Source organism: Pundamilia nyererei, unplaced genomic scaffold (assembly GCF_000239375.1).
Source record: "Pundamilia nyererei isolate P.nyererei 1_Seehausen unplaced genomic scaffold, PunNye1.0 scaffold00333, whole genome shotgun sequence".
Taxonomy (NCBI): domain Eukaryota; kingdom Metazoa; phylum Chordata; class Actinopteri; order Cichliformes; family Cichlidae; genus Pundamilia; species Pundamilia nyererei.
The window spans coordinates 216141-235386 of NW_005187734.1; the positions used below are offsets into that span (position 1 = coordinate 216141).

A 19246-nucleotide genomic window follows, 5' to 3' on the forward strand; every position below is an offset into this window, starting at 1 on the left:
AGATACATATTTACATACATATATATAGATATAGATATATATAGACATCTGGTATAATCCTGCGATCAACAACAGTTAAGACGTCAATTCACCTAGTATACTGTAAAGTCGTGAAACATGTTCATTCCTGTATAAGCTAACAGCTAACCATAACTGTTTCCCTGTACAAATGCTTTTTTACTCACCTTCTGCTCTTCCATTAATTAAATCTTCGGGGACCCCTCGGCCACGCAAATAATCACTTATATCCACCATATTTCATGATTTAGTTCTCCACCTACACAAGTGGACACATCACTGTCACTGAAGCTGGATGCCTACAGGTGCCCACCTCAGAATTCTAAAAAAAAAGTCAGAATTCTGACTTTTTCCCCCCAGTGACCCTAATCCTCTTCTGTAGTTTTTGCCAAAATAAACTTGGAACATCATTCTTGAAGACAGCCAAAAATAGTTTTACTGCATTTCCAAATATTTTATAAAACTCACAGTTAACACATAAACTGTGTAAAAGTTTGACATCTTATCCTGTGATTATTACTTATTGCTAAAATATATTTATTGGCAAAAAATTACCTCAATATGTAATAAGCCACACCCAGGAAAAGAGAAATAAATATCACATTTAAAGTTGTTTTTCTCTTTTACAGCTGCGAATATTGACGAGGAAGCTTAGAGAAGCTTTACCCGGGATGACCTAAAGGATCTTTTTCCGGACCATGAACATTTCTTCCGGAGAAAGAAGTTTTGGGATTTCATCAGCCAAAAGGTAAATACACGTTATACAATTAAGAAGATGATTACTGTTCATATTGTCTAGCATTTATTTGCCTAATTGTGTATTTTTGTTTATATCCCACAACTGTTATAGTTTAAGAGTACTGACCAAGATGCCAACACTTTCCATCGAAGCGAGAGTAACCCCTTAGGCTTTGATGTGTCACAATGTCAGCCTCAAACTTCCACTCCCATTTCCTACACTGCTGACAAAAAAATGAAAATGCCAGACCCACCAGAGTATGTGGTGTATACAGATTCAGAGTTGGACATGGTGCGCAGTCAGTACTTTGCATTGCGCCACAGTGGAAAGGAAAAGGACTGTAGGATGTCGAAGGAGCTCTGTTGCAGACTTGTAAGGAACACAGTCACCAGCATGGTTGCAATCCTCCGTGCTAGTCCCATGGGGAAAGAAGTAACATATCCCTCCAAACTCAAAATGAGAGCAATGTCACAGAAGATTGTCGACTATTACCCCATGTTACATGATGCTGACACACACATGCCATACGTAAGTCATTCTTTACCCACTACAATATCTAAAATTGAGTGAGATAATAAAAGGATGTACAAATATATATTATTTTACCACAGCTGACCATCTACACCAGGGGTGGGCAACTCCAGGCCTCGAGGGCCGGTGTCCCTGCAGGTTTTAGATGTGTCCTGATTTAAATGGCTAAATTAGCTCCTCAACATGTCCTGAAGTTCTCCAGAGGCCTGGTAACAAACTAATCATGTGATTCAGGTGTGTTGACCCAAGGTGAGATCTAAAACCTGCAGGACACCAGTCCTCGAGGCCTGGAATTGCCCACCCCTGATCTACACCAAACTGTACAAACGACTCCAAAATATGAAGTCTCCAAGGAAGAGGCAGGGCTCCATGCCGCAACAAGGCAGGCCCAGGAAGACTCTTTTTGGCTCAGACGACACGGGACTGAAGGTGACCTAAGTGGCGAAGCAAGTGGTTCAAGTGACTATACCATACTTCTTGAGAGCAATGTTGACCTCAGCAAGGACAACTCAAATGCAGGTGTGTACTTTGGTCTGCTATACTGATGTTTGGACATATAAAACTTCAAAGAGACCACCTGCCCTCAGTTTTCTGTTCAGAGTGTCTTACAAGATTTACACAGTGTTGAATATTTTCCTTAACTTTTTAGCTATTTCCTGTTATTAAATTCTGTTCATCTTCTGTTTTTTCCTCAGAGAAAGAATTCCAATTGCAGCTACCCTCCACTGTACCAACTACGTCAAACAATACTACGCTGGATTTACCACTATTATCCAAGTCAGCATCATGCTCTGCACCCAGGGCTGATATAGGTCCATCAACTGCACCGCCAGATGATGTTGTTGGTAAGTCCACCTTGTCTACCTCTCAGTCTGACTGTGGCTCCTCTTACAGCTCTTTCCAAAATATGGCTGCAGCAATGAACCCCGTTCTAAGTGTTTATTCCATAAATCATAGTGGTTTGGCATTAACTCGAGTTGGTCATAATCACTGTTCACACTGATGTGAACGATATACACAGTAAACAACCTTTACCTTATTTTCACCACAGTTTTATTCACGGGCATCTTAAACTTTCGTTTTAATATTTGATTCTGTTCAAACTAACAATTAACATAAATCCATGATCATTATAAGAAAAGGACACAAAGGGAAATGATCAGGACATATAGGGTCAGTTCATTACTCAAACATATTTAACCTAAACATTAATTCTCATAAATATTATACTTAAAAACAACCATGCAACCTTACTAGAAATGACTGATTAGAAAAATCTGGATTTTCTGAAGTCTGGTTACACCATGTCTTACAATTACTCTTTGCTTTCCCTAGCAGACCATGACAGCCTGAAGATGCAGGCAAGACATTACAAAACCTTGAGCAACATGTACAGGAAACCCAATGCAAAACCCAACCAAAGTGACGTTGCTCAAATTTTGGACCTGGAGTTTGAGGCCAGACGAGCTTTTATTGACGCAGATGTTACAAGGGAAGAAGACAGGCCTAGAAAAATATTTGAAGCATACCCGTGCTTCAAAGAAATACGAAATGTAAGTTCAACTACCTTCAGTTAAATCCTTGCTTTCTCTGGATAGGTTTAGTTAGTTCTTGACTAACTGAGCACAACTTTTTCATAGGCAATGGATGAACTGCGTCGCATCATTGGTGGCTCCAACTGCAAATACATAGATCAAATGAAGGGTCGATGGGCAGAGTTTTGTTCGAAGGTGCAGTTCTATAACCTCCTCTCCACTTGGATGTACGTGGAGGTAAGTGGCCTTTTCATACATTAAATCCAAGTATCAGATATGTTCAGATTACTTCATTAAGAGACAATTCTCTCTCCACAGTGGATTTTACTGTCACTCTCTTCACTGCACTCCCATTTCTTTTTCCTTCACCAACTACACCACCAAAGCGGCTGGGAAGTGTCAGTGAGCCTGTCCTTCATATCCTCAAGGTGAGAACAGCTGTAAGCAATACCAGTGACTGCACTCCATTTACTTGTATTATTATTATTATTTTGCTTTTTCATACTTTATAAGAGTGGCTTCAAAGTTCAATTCAGCAGGGATTAAATTACTCCTTAATTAATTTTCTTACTTGTCATTCAAAAACAACTCCAGTGAGGCAGTGCAGAACAAAAGCACATTGCAGTTGGGATACATAAAGAAGCAGTAAAAATGGATTTTAAAAAAGGCCTTCAAAAACTGGAATCTGTAACAGAGGTAAAAAAAAAAAAAGAAAAAAGAAAAAAAAGTTGAAAAAAGCACAAATAGACAAAATGAAAAGGCTGAAAAATAGAGAAAATTCCTGCTCAGAATTGATACATTTTTAAAAATTTCACATTTATGTAAATCAGTTGGAGCATTGTAAACTCTTGATATCGCTTTTTGTACCTTAAGCTGTTTGGATGCACAGCAGCGCTTTAATTTAAAATCTTGAAGAATTTGTCCTTTTTGTTCTCCTCCAGCCAGGTGAAGATGCTATGCTATACCTGGAGAAGCGGCCTCTCTCCTCCCCACTGCTACTTTTTGATGGGACAACGAGCATTGTTGCTGTGCAGTGACCACTCTCCCCTTGGAGGATTTCTGGGAAGGAATGTTGGTGTTGATGCCATATTACTACACCTTGCACTTAACATACCCAAAATGTGTTGTAACAGTCTTCTCTGTCATACAAACTGAGGTGATGTGTGCCACACAGCATACATCATGACCGGCACCCGACGCTTCTGATCCCTAGGAGAGCAGAGAGGAGAGAACTTGATAGTAATCCGGTGGCACTGGGCCCTCTTCCGCCGGGACAGGCTTGGGCAGCCTGCACCTCTGGCTGGATGGATGGCTCTCTTTGTCCAATCAGCCCTGGCTGCCAGATAATCCTCTGCAAGGGTCACAGCCGCCTCTACAGACAAGGGTCAGTGCACCGTGTCCCCAGGCAGCCCCGCCACAAATTGCTCTAGCACCAAGTTCTCCAGCCTCTCCTCCGGCAGCATGGGCAAAATGAACCCAGCACATGCACACACTCTTAGATATTATATACTCTTAGACCCCTGCATTTATTTTAATGCTTTGTGACTGCTTTTGAACATCTGTAGTATCTGTGGAAAAGTTTTCCCACAGGTAGGCCAGCAAGGAAAAGTTGATCCAATTTACAACCTGAGAAATAAAAGAAGTAGCTGCTCAGAAGGCTTGTAGCAGCACTCCAAAGTGAATGCAGAGTCAAGAGTTACCCCAAGGTTCCTGACAGACAAAAATGGACCAATGGCCTTCATTACATCAGGTGCATACAGGGGCATAGACAAGGACTTGTGTTTTATCTTCTTTAAACTGGCAGTCAACCAACTTCATATTCAGGATCAGCAGCAGCAAGCAAAGCAGCCATTGCGGCAGGTACACTGGGGCCTTAAGTCAGACAAGGAAACAAAGAGGAGGCAGGAATAAACAGGGAATCATGGAATAACACAAACCAGAATGAAACCGAGAACAGAAAATGTAAATATAAGGGAATAAACAAGGAAATTGTTTTTTACTGAATCTTTTATTTTCAGCATGTTTTAAATATGCATGTACTAATTTCATGATGAAGAAAATGTATAAATGTTGTACATGATTCTAATCTGTTCCTAAATAGTCTTTAAACTGCTGGAATCTAAGCTACTAGAAAACTTTAATCAGTAAAATTAATTTTAGTTTGCTAACTACTTTGCTAACTCTGCTAACTAAAGCGATTTCCACACCTCCTGCATTGGGCAGTGGCACAGTAACATTTAATGTTTAAACTGATCCCGTTTAAAGTTTGAGATCTCTAATCTGCAACAGTCACCTTAACAGCAGCACTGAAAAAAATCATCAGAAAAATGTTTGTTGTGCACACCTTTCTTTATCATCAGCTGTCATGTGTCTGACTGGAGTGGTCCACAACCATACCAGTCATGTGGAAGAGGACGCACATAACCCACAAAATACCCACATTTATGTGAGTACGTACAGAGCCTGAAGCACAAACCCCTGCTTATCAGAGGAAGTTGATAACCACTGTCGTTAAAACCATTTTCTCCAGTTGGGGTTTCAGGTTTTGTTGAGCCATATAAAACAAAGAAAGCCTCGCTGCAGTAAACTTTGTTCGTTTGTATGAAGCCTGAGCTGCATCATCTGATGAGCTCTGTACTGTCTGAAGAGAAAGGGACACTGACCTGACCGATGTGAAAGGACTTTTGTTGTTGTTCACTGAGTAGTGCAGGAGTGGAGAAAGAATATGGAAGAACGCCACCTCCAACCAAAGCCAAGAAGAAAGTTTTGGCAGTTTCTTGGAGAGCAGCACACTTCCAATGACAGCAGCATCAGTCTTGGTTATGTTTGATCCCATGGTAACGTTAAGAGAAGCAGTAAAGGCTGAAGTGAACATTTATGTTCAAAGAAGAAAAGACCCCGCTGAAATGGTGGGAGAGAAACCAATTAAACTTCCTCCAGGTGTGCACAGTAGCATAGAGCTCTGTGTATAAATGTTCCGCAGTCTGTGTTCATTACACATTGCATTGTTTTATTATTGTTGTTGCTATTTGTCTTTATGGCTGTTCAACAAATGTTTTGACGTAGGATTTTAAAGAGAATAAACATTTTTCTTCAAATGCACCAGTGTTGCCAGACTCCAGTGTTGTGGAGATAAAATATCCTATTTTGCCTTCTTTTCTTGCGGTGGTGTCTTGAAACCACTAGAGGGAGCCAGTATCAAAGCTGTGAAAGATCACAGGCACGAAAAACTCTCAGCGGTCCTTCAGCAGTCAGCCTGTCAGTCAGTGTGACTGATCATCTTAATCCTATGATTTCTTAAAAAAGAGATATTAAATATTGTAGCTTTTTAAGTTTAGCTTTTTTAAAAACATTTGTGCGTATTTCTGTGCTGATCTGCAAAATAAAGTCTTGCACTGGTAAAATCTCCTACTGTATGAGTTGGTTGGGGTTGGGATGGGTAGTATTGTGTCAGTTTAATGAAGGAGCAGGACAGGGTGGAGAGAGGCCAAGGACAGAATTTAAGAACAAAAGGGGAGGTTTTAGTGTTGTGTCTACAGTCATAAATGACAGCTTCACAGCGTAACAAAAGAGACGATGTGTAGGGAATTATCTACGAGGGGCTTAAGAAGCACTATCTAGAGGCCTTTCAGATGATTAGCCCTGCGTTGTGTATTGTAATGGACAAGGTACTTGGCGTGCTGGGCTGTTGCTGTTAGTGACCAGAACTGAAATCACCCCGCCAGTGACTGACAACAACGACCCCTCAGACAAAAAGCCATCTCTTCTCTGTCCCTGCTGGGGTAGCATGAATTTGAAGCCATAAGATTATGCAATGCTGTTCAGCTATTGAAGCCTACTGAGAACCCTGACAGATAAGTGGCTGGACCCATAGCTGTGGAAATGGTTAAGTGTTGACTCCGTTTGATTGGATAATGGGTAATTGCAGGGTGCATTGCATTCGGCAATATGCTGGGAATTTAGCGGGGGCAAGTGAGGCAGAGGAAAAGAATGGAGCAGGGAAAATATTTTGGCGTGTTGTGTTTTTTGCAGACTGTTATTTCACACCTTGGTTGGTTACATTTGTTTGGATCTCAAGCCTGCACAGTTTACTCATTTGTATCAACTGATGATGCAATTTAAATTGCAAATGACAATTTGAAAATTTATTGTCACACAGTTGATTTTTGTTTCATTCGACACTCAGTTTCTGAATTGAGAGTTCACATTTCAGTGTGGCTGCTGCACCGTGCCTGAGTTTGTAAGTCCTGAATGTCTCCTTGTATCAGAACAGTTAAAAGCTCAGGCATGTTGTCTTTCATAAAGGCCTTGGCTTTTGTTATGTTGCTTTACATTAAATAAAGCCTTTGTGGTTCCTCCCCATTGACTCTGTGGGCTCAAGTGTAGAATGTCTTCTTTGAGAGCTCATTTCAAACATGTCTTTAGTCTCTCAGCCACTTCCAAAAGGAAAAGCTATTTTTACTTTCCAAATCTTATGCACTGGAACAGAACTAGCCTTCAGGAGCTAATGTGAAAATTCTTCCCCTGCTAGACTTGAATATACTAGAGCTGCATTATTGCTCTTTGAGGAGTACAGTAGGGGGGCTGTGCTTGCTGAATTCCACTTCAGTCAGTGTATTGATTGTTTTTTCACAGGTGTCTTTCTCTGTCGCCGGGTAAAGTCAGAATCTACAGTGCTATTCATTTTGATTTACGGATTGAACAGACTGTCGAAAGAACACGTATGAATTTTGCATTTGTTTACGTGGACTTCTTGTTGATATTGATTCAGTCTTGGCACACAGCACCAATGTGTCAAGTTTGATTCTTAACAAAGTCCTTTATTACAGGCTAATGTACTAAAGTGCCACATTAAGGAAAAATATATTATTGATCTTTTTTAGATTAAAGTTGAAATTTCAAGATTAAAGTTGAAGTACCACTTTGAGAAAAAGCTGAAATGTCGATAAGGATGATTTTTCTTTTAGCACATAAACACAGTGTGCTGTGTGGTGATAAATAGACGGACGCTGAAAACATGGTGCAGAAAGCTGCAGCTGGTTAAAAGAAAAAAAGAGGCTATATGTTGTATCACAAGATAACACAGCTGAACAACTCATCTACACAAGGCATTTTATAGAAGGTATAAGTGTGTCGTACACGTGTGTGCACATTTAGACTTTAAGAAAAAAGTCAAAGAACAAAGTGAAGGATTCTTTTGGCACATGCTCGTGAAATAAAAACCCCACACCACTGAGTTCTTGCTTAAGAAAGGCTACGTGGGTAATCACTCTGTGTTTTAGATATCTTCTTTGTTTGGACCTCACCCATCCCTCCTCGTCACAGCAACCTTCTGTATGTACTCTGTGAAGCCCACTAGTGTGTGATAGTTTAATAATAATATTTTTAGTGAATAATCTTGATTATTTTTCATTTCAAATTTTTTTATTTTTGTGAATAAAATGTCCTGTAAACAGAATAGTCCTTTATAGTCATGTTAAATGTAGAACTAAATTGTGGGTGCTCCACACCAACTGTGCAAAGCTGGATGAGGTGTTTGCAGTTGCCACGTTCATACCAGTAGGAGGCCCTGTGGGGTTGTGGTTTTCCTGTCTCCCACTGGTCTCCCTCTTAGCTGCGAGGATTCAGTCAGAGCACGCCACATCTCCAGTGTCATCTTTGTCTTTATGTTTTTTCAGGCATGTGATCGTGGTACCAGGTGCTGCAACCCATCACGTCTTCTTTACTTTATCCATGAATATTCTTTTCCTCCTGCCTGGCAGCATCCTGTGTCCAGTGTACCCACTAACCGTCCTCTGCATATGTTCAGATCATCTCAGTCTTGACTTTTTAACTTTGTCTCCAAACTGCTCAACCTGAGCTCCTCCTCTGATGTTCTCATTTTTAATCAGTGCAGGAACTAGTGTGTTCCTGTACGTATGGGAAACTCCATAAGAACCTTCATGAGAGAAACTGGACTTTATAAATAATAATGTTGCATCCCTGAATTATTGACAGTGATAGATTCAGTGGTGATGTTTTGCTGGGATGACTTTACCTTCGAGGGAAGGGTCACCGCAGTGCAACTCGTGTGGTTTTAGAATGGAAATATGAAAATAACAAGTACCCTTCTGTTGGGTGACACCTCATAGTTTTTGAGTTGTTGTATAAAGTCAAGCATCTATCCATGCAGTCTGCCTTGACAAGCATTTGTGAACGAATAGGTCATTTAAAAGAGCTCACTGAATTTTAGCTGTAGTGAAGTAATATAGTTTACTTTCCAAATTACTGATTGAATACATAAATAGTGTAGTTGAATCATAGTCTGGTCACTTCTACATTATGGAACCACTCTCAAAATCAGATAGCTCTTTAAAATGTCCCTTTTTTAACAAATGTTTGAGTAATTGCTGGTTTTATACTTTTCAGCTGTGGCAATGGAAATAAAAACACCTGAACTCAGAGATTAAGAAGTGTGGCCCAGTAACGTCAGTAATCCTTAATAAATAGATTGACTTCAATGAGCATTTGCTAATTTAGAAGAGAGGCTTTGTGTAGCAAAATGCTAAACAGTAAGCAAACACAAGAAATATCGTTTTTCTTCTAGGACACGCCACAAGAACGAAGCAAGACTGCAACTGCTCTAGACTAGATGTGAGTTTGTGCGTCTGTATGAATGAACATGAACTGTTTAATTCATTTCACGGGATTGTTAAATGTTGCTAGAAGAGTAGTTCATCATTAACATGGTAGCCTGAAATAAAGGAGGACTGGACATTTTCTAGCAGGTCAGCAAGTAGGTCAGCTCAAAAGGATTAGCTGGACATCCCTAAATCAACTGATCTTTCCCAACGATGGCACACTGCTTAGTAACACCAGTGCACGATGGAGAAAATGACTCATTCAATTAATTGGCTCATAATTCGCTGGACAAAGAGTGCAGGTTTTTTTTGTTATCTTTAGTTTTAGTTTTTTTTACAGTAACATCGTATCAGTGTTTGACTTTGTTGCAGAGTCCAATATCTATCTCTCTGCTGTAGTGAATTCTCCACAGCACCCAAATACCACAATGTCTGCCCCAGCCATTTTTTTCATGCTAAATAGAAGCTGTCATGTTTGTACTTTTTATTGTAATATACAGTCCCTGATTGTCTTAATAGGTAAGCTTTGCAAGAACAATATAGGAGCTCCTTTTGCATACTTTACAGCTCTGCTGTAAAGCTGGAGACTTGTTCACCTTTGAAACAGCCTTACTTGGCCATTTAAGGTTACTGTGTTGTTTCACTTTGGCTATCATAGCCAGCTATTTGAACATGACCTAACATACAAATTCATGAATAGGAAAAAGACCCACGTGCCGCTGCTGTGTGTGGGTGAAAAAAAAGGCATCACAACTCTGCAGCTCACTCACTTTAGCGGGAAGTAGTGAATTAATCTGGGAACGTTCAACACTAAACTCAAACTAATCACAGTGATTTGGAAATATCTTTACCAAAGTAGTTGAAAAGTTATCTTTTGTTCAAGGGTGCTTTGTCATAATGTTTTAGTCACATCTATTTAGTAATATGTTATATTTATATAGCGCCAAATCATTCAGACTTTGAAATCTGAATGTTTAAAAACATAATAATTCATTGTTAATGGATTAGAAAACAAGCTAATTCTTACTGTTCGTCGTGTTTTGAGAAAATGAAAGTGGTTTGATTAAACACAACATAACAAACGTACACAGCACAATCTAAAAGTTGTGCCCTGGAAGCAATTGCCTTGATTTTATACTTTGAAGAAACAGATGTGGCATTAAAGCAGTGAATACTTGATGCTGTGTGTGTTTTGTCCTAAAATTGGTCAAACAATAAAAATAACTAAATTCAGTCTCTGACTAACAGAAACCTGAAGCTTCACCACCCTCGTCCACTACAGGTTCCCCCCGCAGCTTCTGAGCTGCAGACTAGATAGCTGCATGGATGGACAGACGGATGGAGGTCAGAGAATGGAGTCTGACAACAAATCAGTGATGAGAGCTCCCTCACTGCTCAGTTCCCAGCAGCCCACGCTTCCCTCCCAGCCACAAAACACATCCTCTCAGCCTGCCATGCCCTTGACAGGCCAAAGCAGATGAGCAGGCATATCCAAGGGACAGGCTCCTCACTACTGTCCTTAAGATATTGTGATGAGGTTTTGGTGGAGGAAGGTTCTGGGATGACTTTGTAAAAGAATCTAAATGAGGTGTGAGTGAACGCTGTGCCTGTTCACTGCATCTTGAGTGGCTCATTTCTATCCATCATCTTGGACTTTTTGGTCTTTGGACAAGCAAGTTCGGCATTTCTGGTATTTTTTTTAACCAAATCAGAGCATAATGTTAGACTAGCTCCTTTATGAGAAATGTACAATAATGTTGTTTTTAAACATCTCATGTCAGTATCTCTGTTTCCTTTGATTGCACAGCTACAGACTGAAGAGAAACCAGTGCTCATTAACCCTCAGTACTTTACAATGGAGGCTCATGGTCTCAAAGGGCTAGTGGTTCACTAACGAGGGGTGGGGTGGCAAGGCATCTTAACAACGCCACAAAGCGGTCCCAGCCTTTCTAAGCACAAACTTAGTATAAACTTTGAATGTGCTTGTGGAAAAGCAAATGCAACGTTTATATAGCACCAAATCACAACAGCCGCTTCACTGTGCTTTATATGTTAAGGTGAAGATGCTTATAGTATAAATCAAACGCAACGAGCAAGCACTTGGCAACAGTGGGAAAGAAAAACTCCCATTTAACAGGAAGAACAGCCCAGCAGAAGCAGGCTAAGGGAGAGATGGCCAGAACTCCTTCTGATATAGCATTTTGATGTCTAATCTCCTTTTATAGTTATCTTGTTTTTCTTGTTTATTTCATTTACTGTTAGTCTTACTGAATATCTGGCACAACAAACATGCACTGTAGGCTGGTTTTGACTGGCTGTGAAAATGTGTTTTCTGCACTCTCCTTTGTGAATTCAATTTAATGCTCACATTATATAAAACTATAAATCTAGCTGACTTTTGTTACATAGGCATGATAAAAACCAGTTGATTAAAACGTTGTTCATTCAAATGCTCAATGAAGAGTACACACACACAGTCAGCTGTTAGATTAAATCTTGTTTGACTGTGTTTTCATTTCCATCACCCTCATCCGTTAGTTGTTGTGCTGGTGTTAGTCGTGGTATTTAGCGGTTTTGCTTCTCCAAGGAATCACAACCTTGTACTGGGGATAACATCGCATATTGCCCTTGTATTACTTTAACGAGCTCCTGTCTCAGATATTGTGGGAACGTTGTCCCCTGGCTAGAGTGACACAAGCACTCTAACCCCTCCGCCTTCTTTGAAAGAAAAAAGCTGCTACCGGGACGCTTTAATTGGAATTTCATGTGGGCTAAACTGGGGGGAAACTGGTGTAAGTTAACATTTGGTAGACTTAATTGGTCTTTTTCTCTCCTTCCTCCTCGATCGGGCACTTGCTGGACTGGCGAAGCTTCCCCGCTAATCTCCCATTTACAATCAGTTCACTGGGACAGACAAAAAGTCCGCCTCTTGCTTTTCTTCTCTTCCTGTCTCAGACGAGCTCCTTTGTAGTCCGTAAATTGCCTGAATCCCCCAGCGATCCCCCGGTGGTGGAGAGAGCAAAAAGAAAGATGTCCTCATGTTGTTGACAACTGATTAGCGCTCCACCCCAGAAAGGAAAAAAAAACCTTTAATCTGCTGCGCGTGGGCGCGCCTTAATTAAAGCTCCCGCGCACCAGTCAGTTAACGTGTTTGTGGATGTTGAGGCGGTTGCTCAGATGCTGGAGAAAAAAGAAAAAGTGCGGAGAAAAGGCCAACCTGCCTTTAGGTTATTTACTGAGCAGACGTTGTTCAGTCCTACAGCCCGTAGACCCTGTGTGTGTCAGTGCGCGCGCGTGTGACCACACGCATTGCGTTGGTAAAAGACACAAACTGCCTCTCACACAGATCCTACACTCTGCCTGATGTAACAGTATTCCGTTTGCTGGATGCTCGTGCACGCATGGAGAAGGCGCGCACCGAGGTCATCTTTCAAGTATTGGATCTGCGAGTCTTTGTCGTTTATCGGCACGTAGGACACAAAACACCTTTCTCCCACTCTTGAAACAGGAAATAAAGTGACACGTTTGAGCAGTGTTCCCTTTGTTTGAGAGGTGGCGCGTGACGCACAAATGCCACATGATTACAAAAACATCGACTTTATTCCTCTGACAGGATAAGTATTCGCGATTTGATGGAAAATTCAGCAACAGCGTGGTGCGTCGACTGAAGACCTCAAAATTGCGGAGATATTTTAGTTATTTCCTAATAATTCCTATAATAACTAAAAGATCATCTGGTTTAAGTGTTTGTGTTATCGGAGCCGCACACATCAGCACAGAGCCCTTTATACGGTCTGTTTGAGCGGACTGGCTAGATTTTCCTGCAGATGTCTGGTGCACACTGATGAAAAAGGTGAGCGGGGCATTCATCTGCTAATATTAGCCCTGCCAAGCTTCTGAGGGCCTGGCCGACCCGGGTGAGCGCTAATTGGCTGTTAATGAAATGAGCGCCATTTGGGAGCACGGATCGGCCTCTTGACAGAATGTGTGCAGGGATAATATTGTTCCAGAAGCCGTGCGGAGAATAACTTGAGCTCTATTAACGCGGAGGCCCAGATAAGGAGCTGCGGCCCGAGTGCTCCATTATCTCCTGTTCTGATGAGCGGCTCCGGATGACGGCGTGGCCCCCACCCCCACCGCTCCTTCTCCCGAGGCTGTTTAGCTGCTTAATGTAATTCGCTTTCAAGAGCCTCGTGTTATATCTGATCATTTGTGCCATTAAGCCAGAGTCAAGTGTAAATGCAGTATTATTAAGATCGTGTCTGTCAGTAAATGTTGAATAAAAGTGGCCGCAGAGCATACAGTACCCGCGCTCCAAAATACCAGTACCGTCTGCGCTCGTGCACGCGTGCCTCCCAGTTTACATTTGCTGGAAAATGTAACAAATAGAATTAATGAAAGATAAGAAGCAAATGAGTTTTGTTTTTTTTAAAGACTTTTTCGCTGTTTTTATTTTTTAGGTTGTGCCGTTTTTCCACTATATTTCCAAATGTCGTTTGTTTTAGTTACTTCGTCTTTGAATATCACACACTTTGCTTGTCTCGCGGCCTTCTCTGTTTTCATTTACGGGCTTTTTCTTGCGGGCACGTGTGTGTTGTCCAAATGTGATATTTGCACCTTACAAAGTGTTTCAGAATAAACTTTGATCATATAATTGTTTTATTTTCAAATACCTTCAAAATGCAAACATGGCTCAGACATTCAGTTTCAATATAATTTAACTTATTTATTCACAGGAACAGTTTTTCAATGAAATAAACAACATGGCGATGCATTCCCCAGATGATTCACGTTATTATTATTATGATTATTATTATCGTTATTTACAGTTCCATCGTGGAGACAGGGGTTTCTCTTTCAGTCTTTGGAAATGCAGAAAGAAATTCTATGTGGACCCAAAACATCGCGACAGTGTTGGGCGAATGTTGTCTGTTTTTTGTTCGCTGCAGCATTCCTGCTGACACACTGACGGGAGCCGATTACCTCATTTCTTTTCAAAGATTCGGGTCCAGTTTTTTGAACTCCCTCACTTCCTTGTCAGACCTTAAAAACTGCCCGCTAAAAAGTCATAGCAGGAAACGAGCAATGGCTCAGCTCTGCAGCTCTCTGGAGGCTTCTGAAGCCGCCGAGAAGCCATTGTCATGCAGCTTCCTGATGTGCTTCTTCAGGTCGAAGTTGCGGCAGAAGCCTTTGCCACAAGTGGCGCAGGTGAAGGGCTTCTTGTCGTTGTGTGTGTGCATGTGGAAGGTCAGGTTGTAGATCTGGTGGAAGGCCTTATTGCAGATGGAGCACTTGTACTGTTTCTCCCCGCTGTGCGTCAGCTTGTGGTTCTTGTAGTTTCCTGCGAAATAAGAGCATATGAATTAAAACACAATGTCATTTTTATCACAGTCTTTTCACTTTGTCTTCACAATTCTTCTGAGAAGGAGTTAAAAAAAGGATTCAAAGGGGGAAAGGTGTGACATTAGAATTTTTGCCACCCTTTTAACATCTGCTTATTTAACCCGTGGCCTTTTCGCAGCACGAAATCAAACGTTCATGTCTCGCTGATGTGTGAGTGTCAATAGAAACAACTCCAGGTCAAACGAAAAAAGTGCATCTGTGTGAAAACCAGTCGTCTGACCATAACCAGCTTTCCTTCCTCTAGTATAAAACGGCCTAAAACCAGTATTAGAAAATAGAAAAAGGGGATAAAAATGCACTCAATACCTCAGAAATATTGTAGATTTGACGGCTTCTAATATCAGAGAGCAGATGCGCTGATGAGCCCGTCAGAGCTGAGGAGAGTCAGCTTCAGGGGAACTTGGGTTAATTTTAAAAAAAAATCCGCCTGGTCTGAGTTAATCGTTTTTACCCTGAAATTACACAGCTAAACATTTCACTCCAATCTGGCCAAAGAAAATAATTTAATCAGGAGAATCTGAAAACTAAAACCGCTTGAACAAAATTTGAATGTAATTTTTTCTGCGAAACATCTACACGTTTAAAAAAAAAAAAAAGCAGAGAGGGAACGCGTTTTACATTTTTCTTTTTCCACCAGCAGTTCAGCTCCACCCCACAGCCTTCATTAATCGGCTTTTTGTGTGCCGAAGTCAAAAAGTTGTCAAACTTTGTCAAAATCAAGCGCAGCCGCAACTAAAGGAGGCCGATTTCCAACTTTGCCGGGGTCTGACTAATGACCCGGGGAAAATGCGACAGTCTCGAAGGTAGAATTAGTCCGTGTAAAGTGACAAGTCTCATTTCCACCCACCGATTCGTGCTCATCGGTGAGCCCACAGTTATTTCCCCTTTGACTACTTCAAATATAAGCTTTTTCTGCTTTTACCGCAGACGTTATTTATTTCGGCAGCGCAGATGCCAAATGTTGAGGATGATGTCGCCACACTAACTCCAGCGAGTCTGCATAAAGAGCTCTGCTCGGCTGCGAACTTCCGCAATATTGAGCGGGCAGAATAATCGGAATCTTCGTGCATAATGCTATAAAATTATTAGTGCATTTATGCTCCAAATCTCAAGTCCAGCTTAACAAAAACAATAAAATAAAATAAAATGGCATTTTTTTCGTATTTATATTTTTCGTCAGTAGTCAAGTTGAGAACCCACAATTTCGTTGTATATGACAATAAATGATTATTTTATTCGATTCTAAACAATGTGCGCGAGATGTTAAACAGCATCCAGCACAATTAAAGCACAGAGTCCATCAGCCAGTGTAGCAATTATTTCAATCACGTCTCCTCTTAGTGAGGAAGTTCTCCACCGAGTTGTGGATTTCTAAAAGCTGACTGCTCAACCCAGCAAAAATAATGACGAGGCTGCACGGCAGCAGATTTCATGAAATAAATTCGTGGAATAATAACACGAGCTGAAGAGAAAGCTTTTTGTTCGTTTGCACATGAACACTCTGAATCACCGCAGTGTTGAAAATAGGAAACATCACATCAGGATACAATTTCCAGTCAGTAATATAATACAGCTGATTAAAGAGGACTCCAGCGCCCAGTATTTACCTTTCTGGTGGAAGCCTTTCCCGCAGAACTCGCACACAAATGGTTTATACCCTGCGTGGATCCGGACGTGAGTGTTGAGCGTCGAACTTCTGTTGAACGCTTTTCCACACTGGTTGCATTTGTGAGGCTTTTCCTTACAGGTCAAAATGAGAGAAAATAATTCAAACAAAGTCAAGTCAAAAAGCTGGAAAGGTCACAGTGAAACAGTGTCTCACCTGCGTGTGGATGATCTTGTGTCTGCACAGCGTGCTGGCCTGCCGGAATCCTTTACCGCACACCTTACATACGAAGGGCCGGGCCCCCGTGTGCACCGGCATGTGTCTGGTAAGATTGTAATGCGCATTAAAAACCTGCAGACGACACAAAGGCATACAAAATATGAGTAAACATTATTCTAAAAAGACAAAAGACCTGCATTTTTAAAACAAGCGTCAGAAAAAAGGAAGAAAAAAAACTAACATCGGCCTCAAAAGTTCATTATTGAGTTTATATAGGTGTGTAGATGCTGGCGCATTTGTTCATGTTTTGTATAAAATATAGAATATAATAACAATGTACAAAAATGCATTAAAACCGTACCTTTCCACACACTTCGCAGGTGAAATTTTTGGGTTTTCCGTCCGCACTGCCACTGCCGCTGAGTTTGCTGTGTGTCTTTATGCCGCTTTTCTCAGCTGTCAGGCCGTGGCTCTCTTTCACTATCTGGTCCAGCTGCCCTGGCAGATGTTCCTTGTGTGGGTATTGAGGTGTGGGCAGCTTGTCGGTGCCCACACCGGTCAGTTTGGCATTCTCCAGCAGCAAAAGTCTGTGGTGCGCCGACAGAGAGGCCTGGGCCTGCGGGCTGGAGAGCCAGTGGCCGGCCAGCAGCTCCGACTGCTGGTACGCAGAGTCCAGGTAATTGAAATAGTAGAGCGAGCCACTGCTGGGCACGGCCTGGTTCAGGACCTGAGGTTTTACCACCCTGCTCCCTGACGTCAGCAGCTGCTGCTTCAGGCTCGGATCCCCTTTGCCGCACAACCCGCAGTTTCCTTTGCACGGAGCAGCTGGCGAGCCGCACAAAGTTCCCCTAAAACTGGCTCTCCACAGCTCCGAATAGCTCATCAGCGCCTTGGCTTGGAGGTCGTAGCTGAAGGGCTGTAGCGGGATCATGCAGGGGATTGGGGAGCAGAGCCCTAGCAGTTTTTTCCCCTCTGAACGTTCCTCCGCGTTCCCTTTCGGCTCCGAGCTCTTGGACATGATCCAGTCGATGGAGAAAGCCAGCGTTTTGGGAGCCGCGGACGGCGCAGTCCTCCCGCAGGACACCACCGTGTCTAAAGAGGCTGAACTTGCCATTTTGTTGCCGCTGTAGTAGTTTCGCTTTGCAGCCGAACAGAACTTGGTGTGAGCAACTCCGTGTATAGTCCAGCTGCCCCGCGTCTTTTCACTCCCCTGAGCTCCCAGCAGAAAAGACAGGCGGACACATCAGTTTAATAAGCACCTTGCTGTCACAGTGTCACGCATTTGCATTCAAATGGCCCCCGCCTCGCAACAATAGCATCCAGGGGTGATGGATTAATGCTCATTAACTAGCACACACAAAATTAACAGACATTACAGGGCTCGTTAAGGAGAAGAAGAAGAGGAGGAGGAGGAAACAGAGGGCAAGAAATGTTGTAGCCGGAGCTCCTGGACACCGAGTTAAGCCAAAGTTACGTCTGTGTTGTACTTTACCTTCTTATTGTTCAGATGGGAGTGGAGAAACCAGCCGACTGCTCTCTGTCAGACCTTGGCAGCGCCCGCCCCTCATCAGTGCAGATCACTGTCTCTTGACATAATCGGGCACCCAAGCACCTAACTGGGTGACAGGGAGACAAATCTATAGAGGGGATGGCACGTAAATATGAAACCATTCCATCAGTAAAACTGCTGCACAATTGTGTTTTCATCATTAATCGCGCTTTGGAGGAGCTGAGTGAGTCTCCTGCTTTCATTTGGTTAACAACACAGTAATCTTTTTTTTTTCTCGGAGAGAGCTGCTAATCCTCGGAGATGGGATCCGTCTTTTTCCTCGCCGGCTTATAAACTTACTATTTGTATAAATTCGAGGACGTCCAATTTCCACCTGTTTAAGAGCACAGACTCCCTTTGGATCCTATTAAACGTTGTTCCTCCTTCCCCCTATTCAAAAGAAGCAATTTTCCAGAGCGATTCAGGGCTCAGCGCTGCGTGGGGGGGTGGTGGGGAGAACACAAGCTCTTTTACTTTTAGCTACTAAAGCACTGCGTGAACTGGTTTTGTGTTTTTTTCTTCCTGAAATAGAGGGACGGATTAAAGACGGAGAGAGGAAAAAGAAAAGACTTAGCTTGGTCAGGGGTATACACGGACAAATGAAAAGAGAGGCCTTTTCTCTAAAGAGGCGTACAAGAAGTTTGCTGGAATCCACGGTGTTGTGTGGGAGTTACAATGGGCAGCAGAGTCTCATCTATCCGCTACAAGGGCTGTGTTGAATTTATGTGTTTGCAGGCCAATTTACCTGAGGGACTCCCAACAACTGAGTGGGAGAGAGGGGAGTTCATAAAACATGCGGAGGATCAAAAGAGTGTGCAATATGGGCGAAATGAATAGTCTTTTATTTATCACAGCGTTTGCTCAGTGCGCATGATGACGATGCTATAATGTATTTATTTAACTTGGCAGAACCTTTAAACTTACACAAGAAGAAGAAAGTGAAACGTTTAAGATAATAATGTTATTTCCGAGCCTAAAATGTGACATGATTGTCATATGAATGGGAAATCACCGGTAACACTTAAT

General features: G+C 42.0%; 1 protein-coding gene across 2 annotated transcripts; it reads right to left on the reverse strand.

The window, feature by feature from the left end:
• Positions 1-14091: 14091 nt before the first annotated feature.
• On the reverse strand, positions 14092-18707 carry fezf2 (FEZ family zinc finger 2). Of its 2 annotated transcripts, none has more exons than XM_005751904.1 (5): positions 18521-18707; positions 17033-18287; positions 16669-16803; positions 16454-16586; positions 14092-14784 (listed from the first exon to the last, which is right to left on the reverse strand). In XM_005751904.1, exons 2-5 carry the CDS (start codon positions 17783-17785, stop codon positions 14534-14536), a joined length of 1272 nt encoding a protein of 423 aa, XP_005751961.1. In that variant the 5' UTR covers positions 17786-18287; positions 18521-18707; the 3' UTR covers positions 14092-14533. The 2 variants fall into 2 exon arrangements, with proteins under 2 accessions (XP_005751961.1, XP_005751962.1); XM_005751905.1 differs by having other exon boundaries at positions 17033-17881; positions 18164-18707.
• Between the last annotated feature and the right edge of the window lie 539 nt (positions 18708-19246).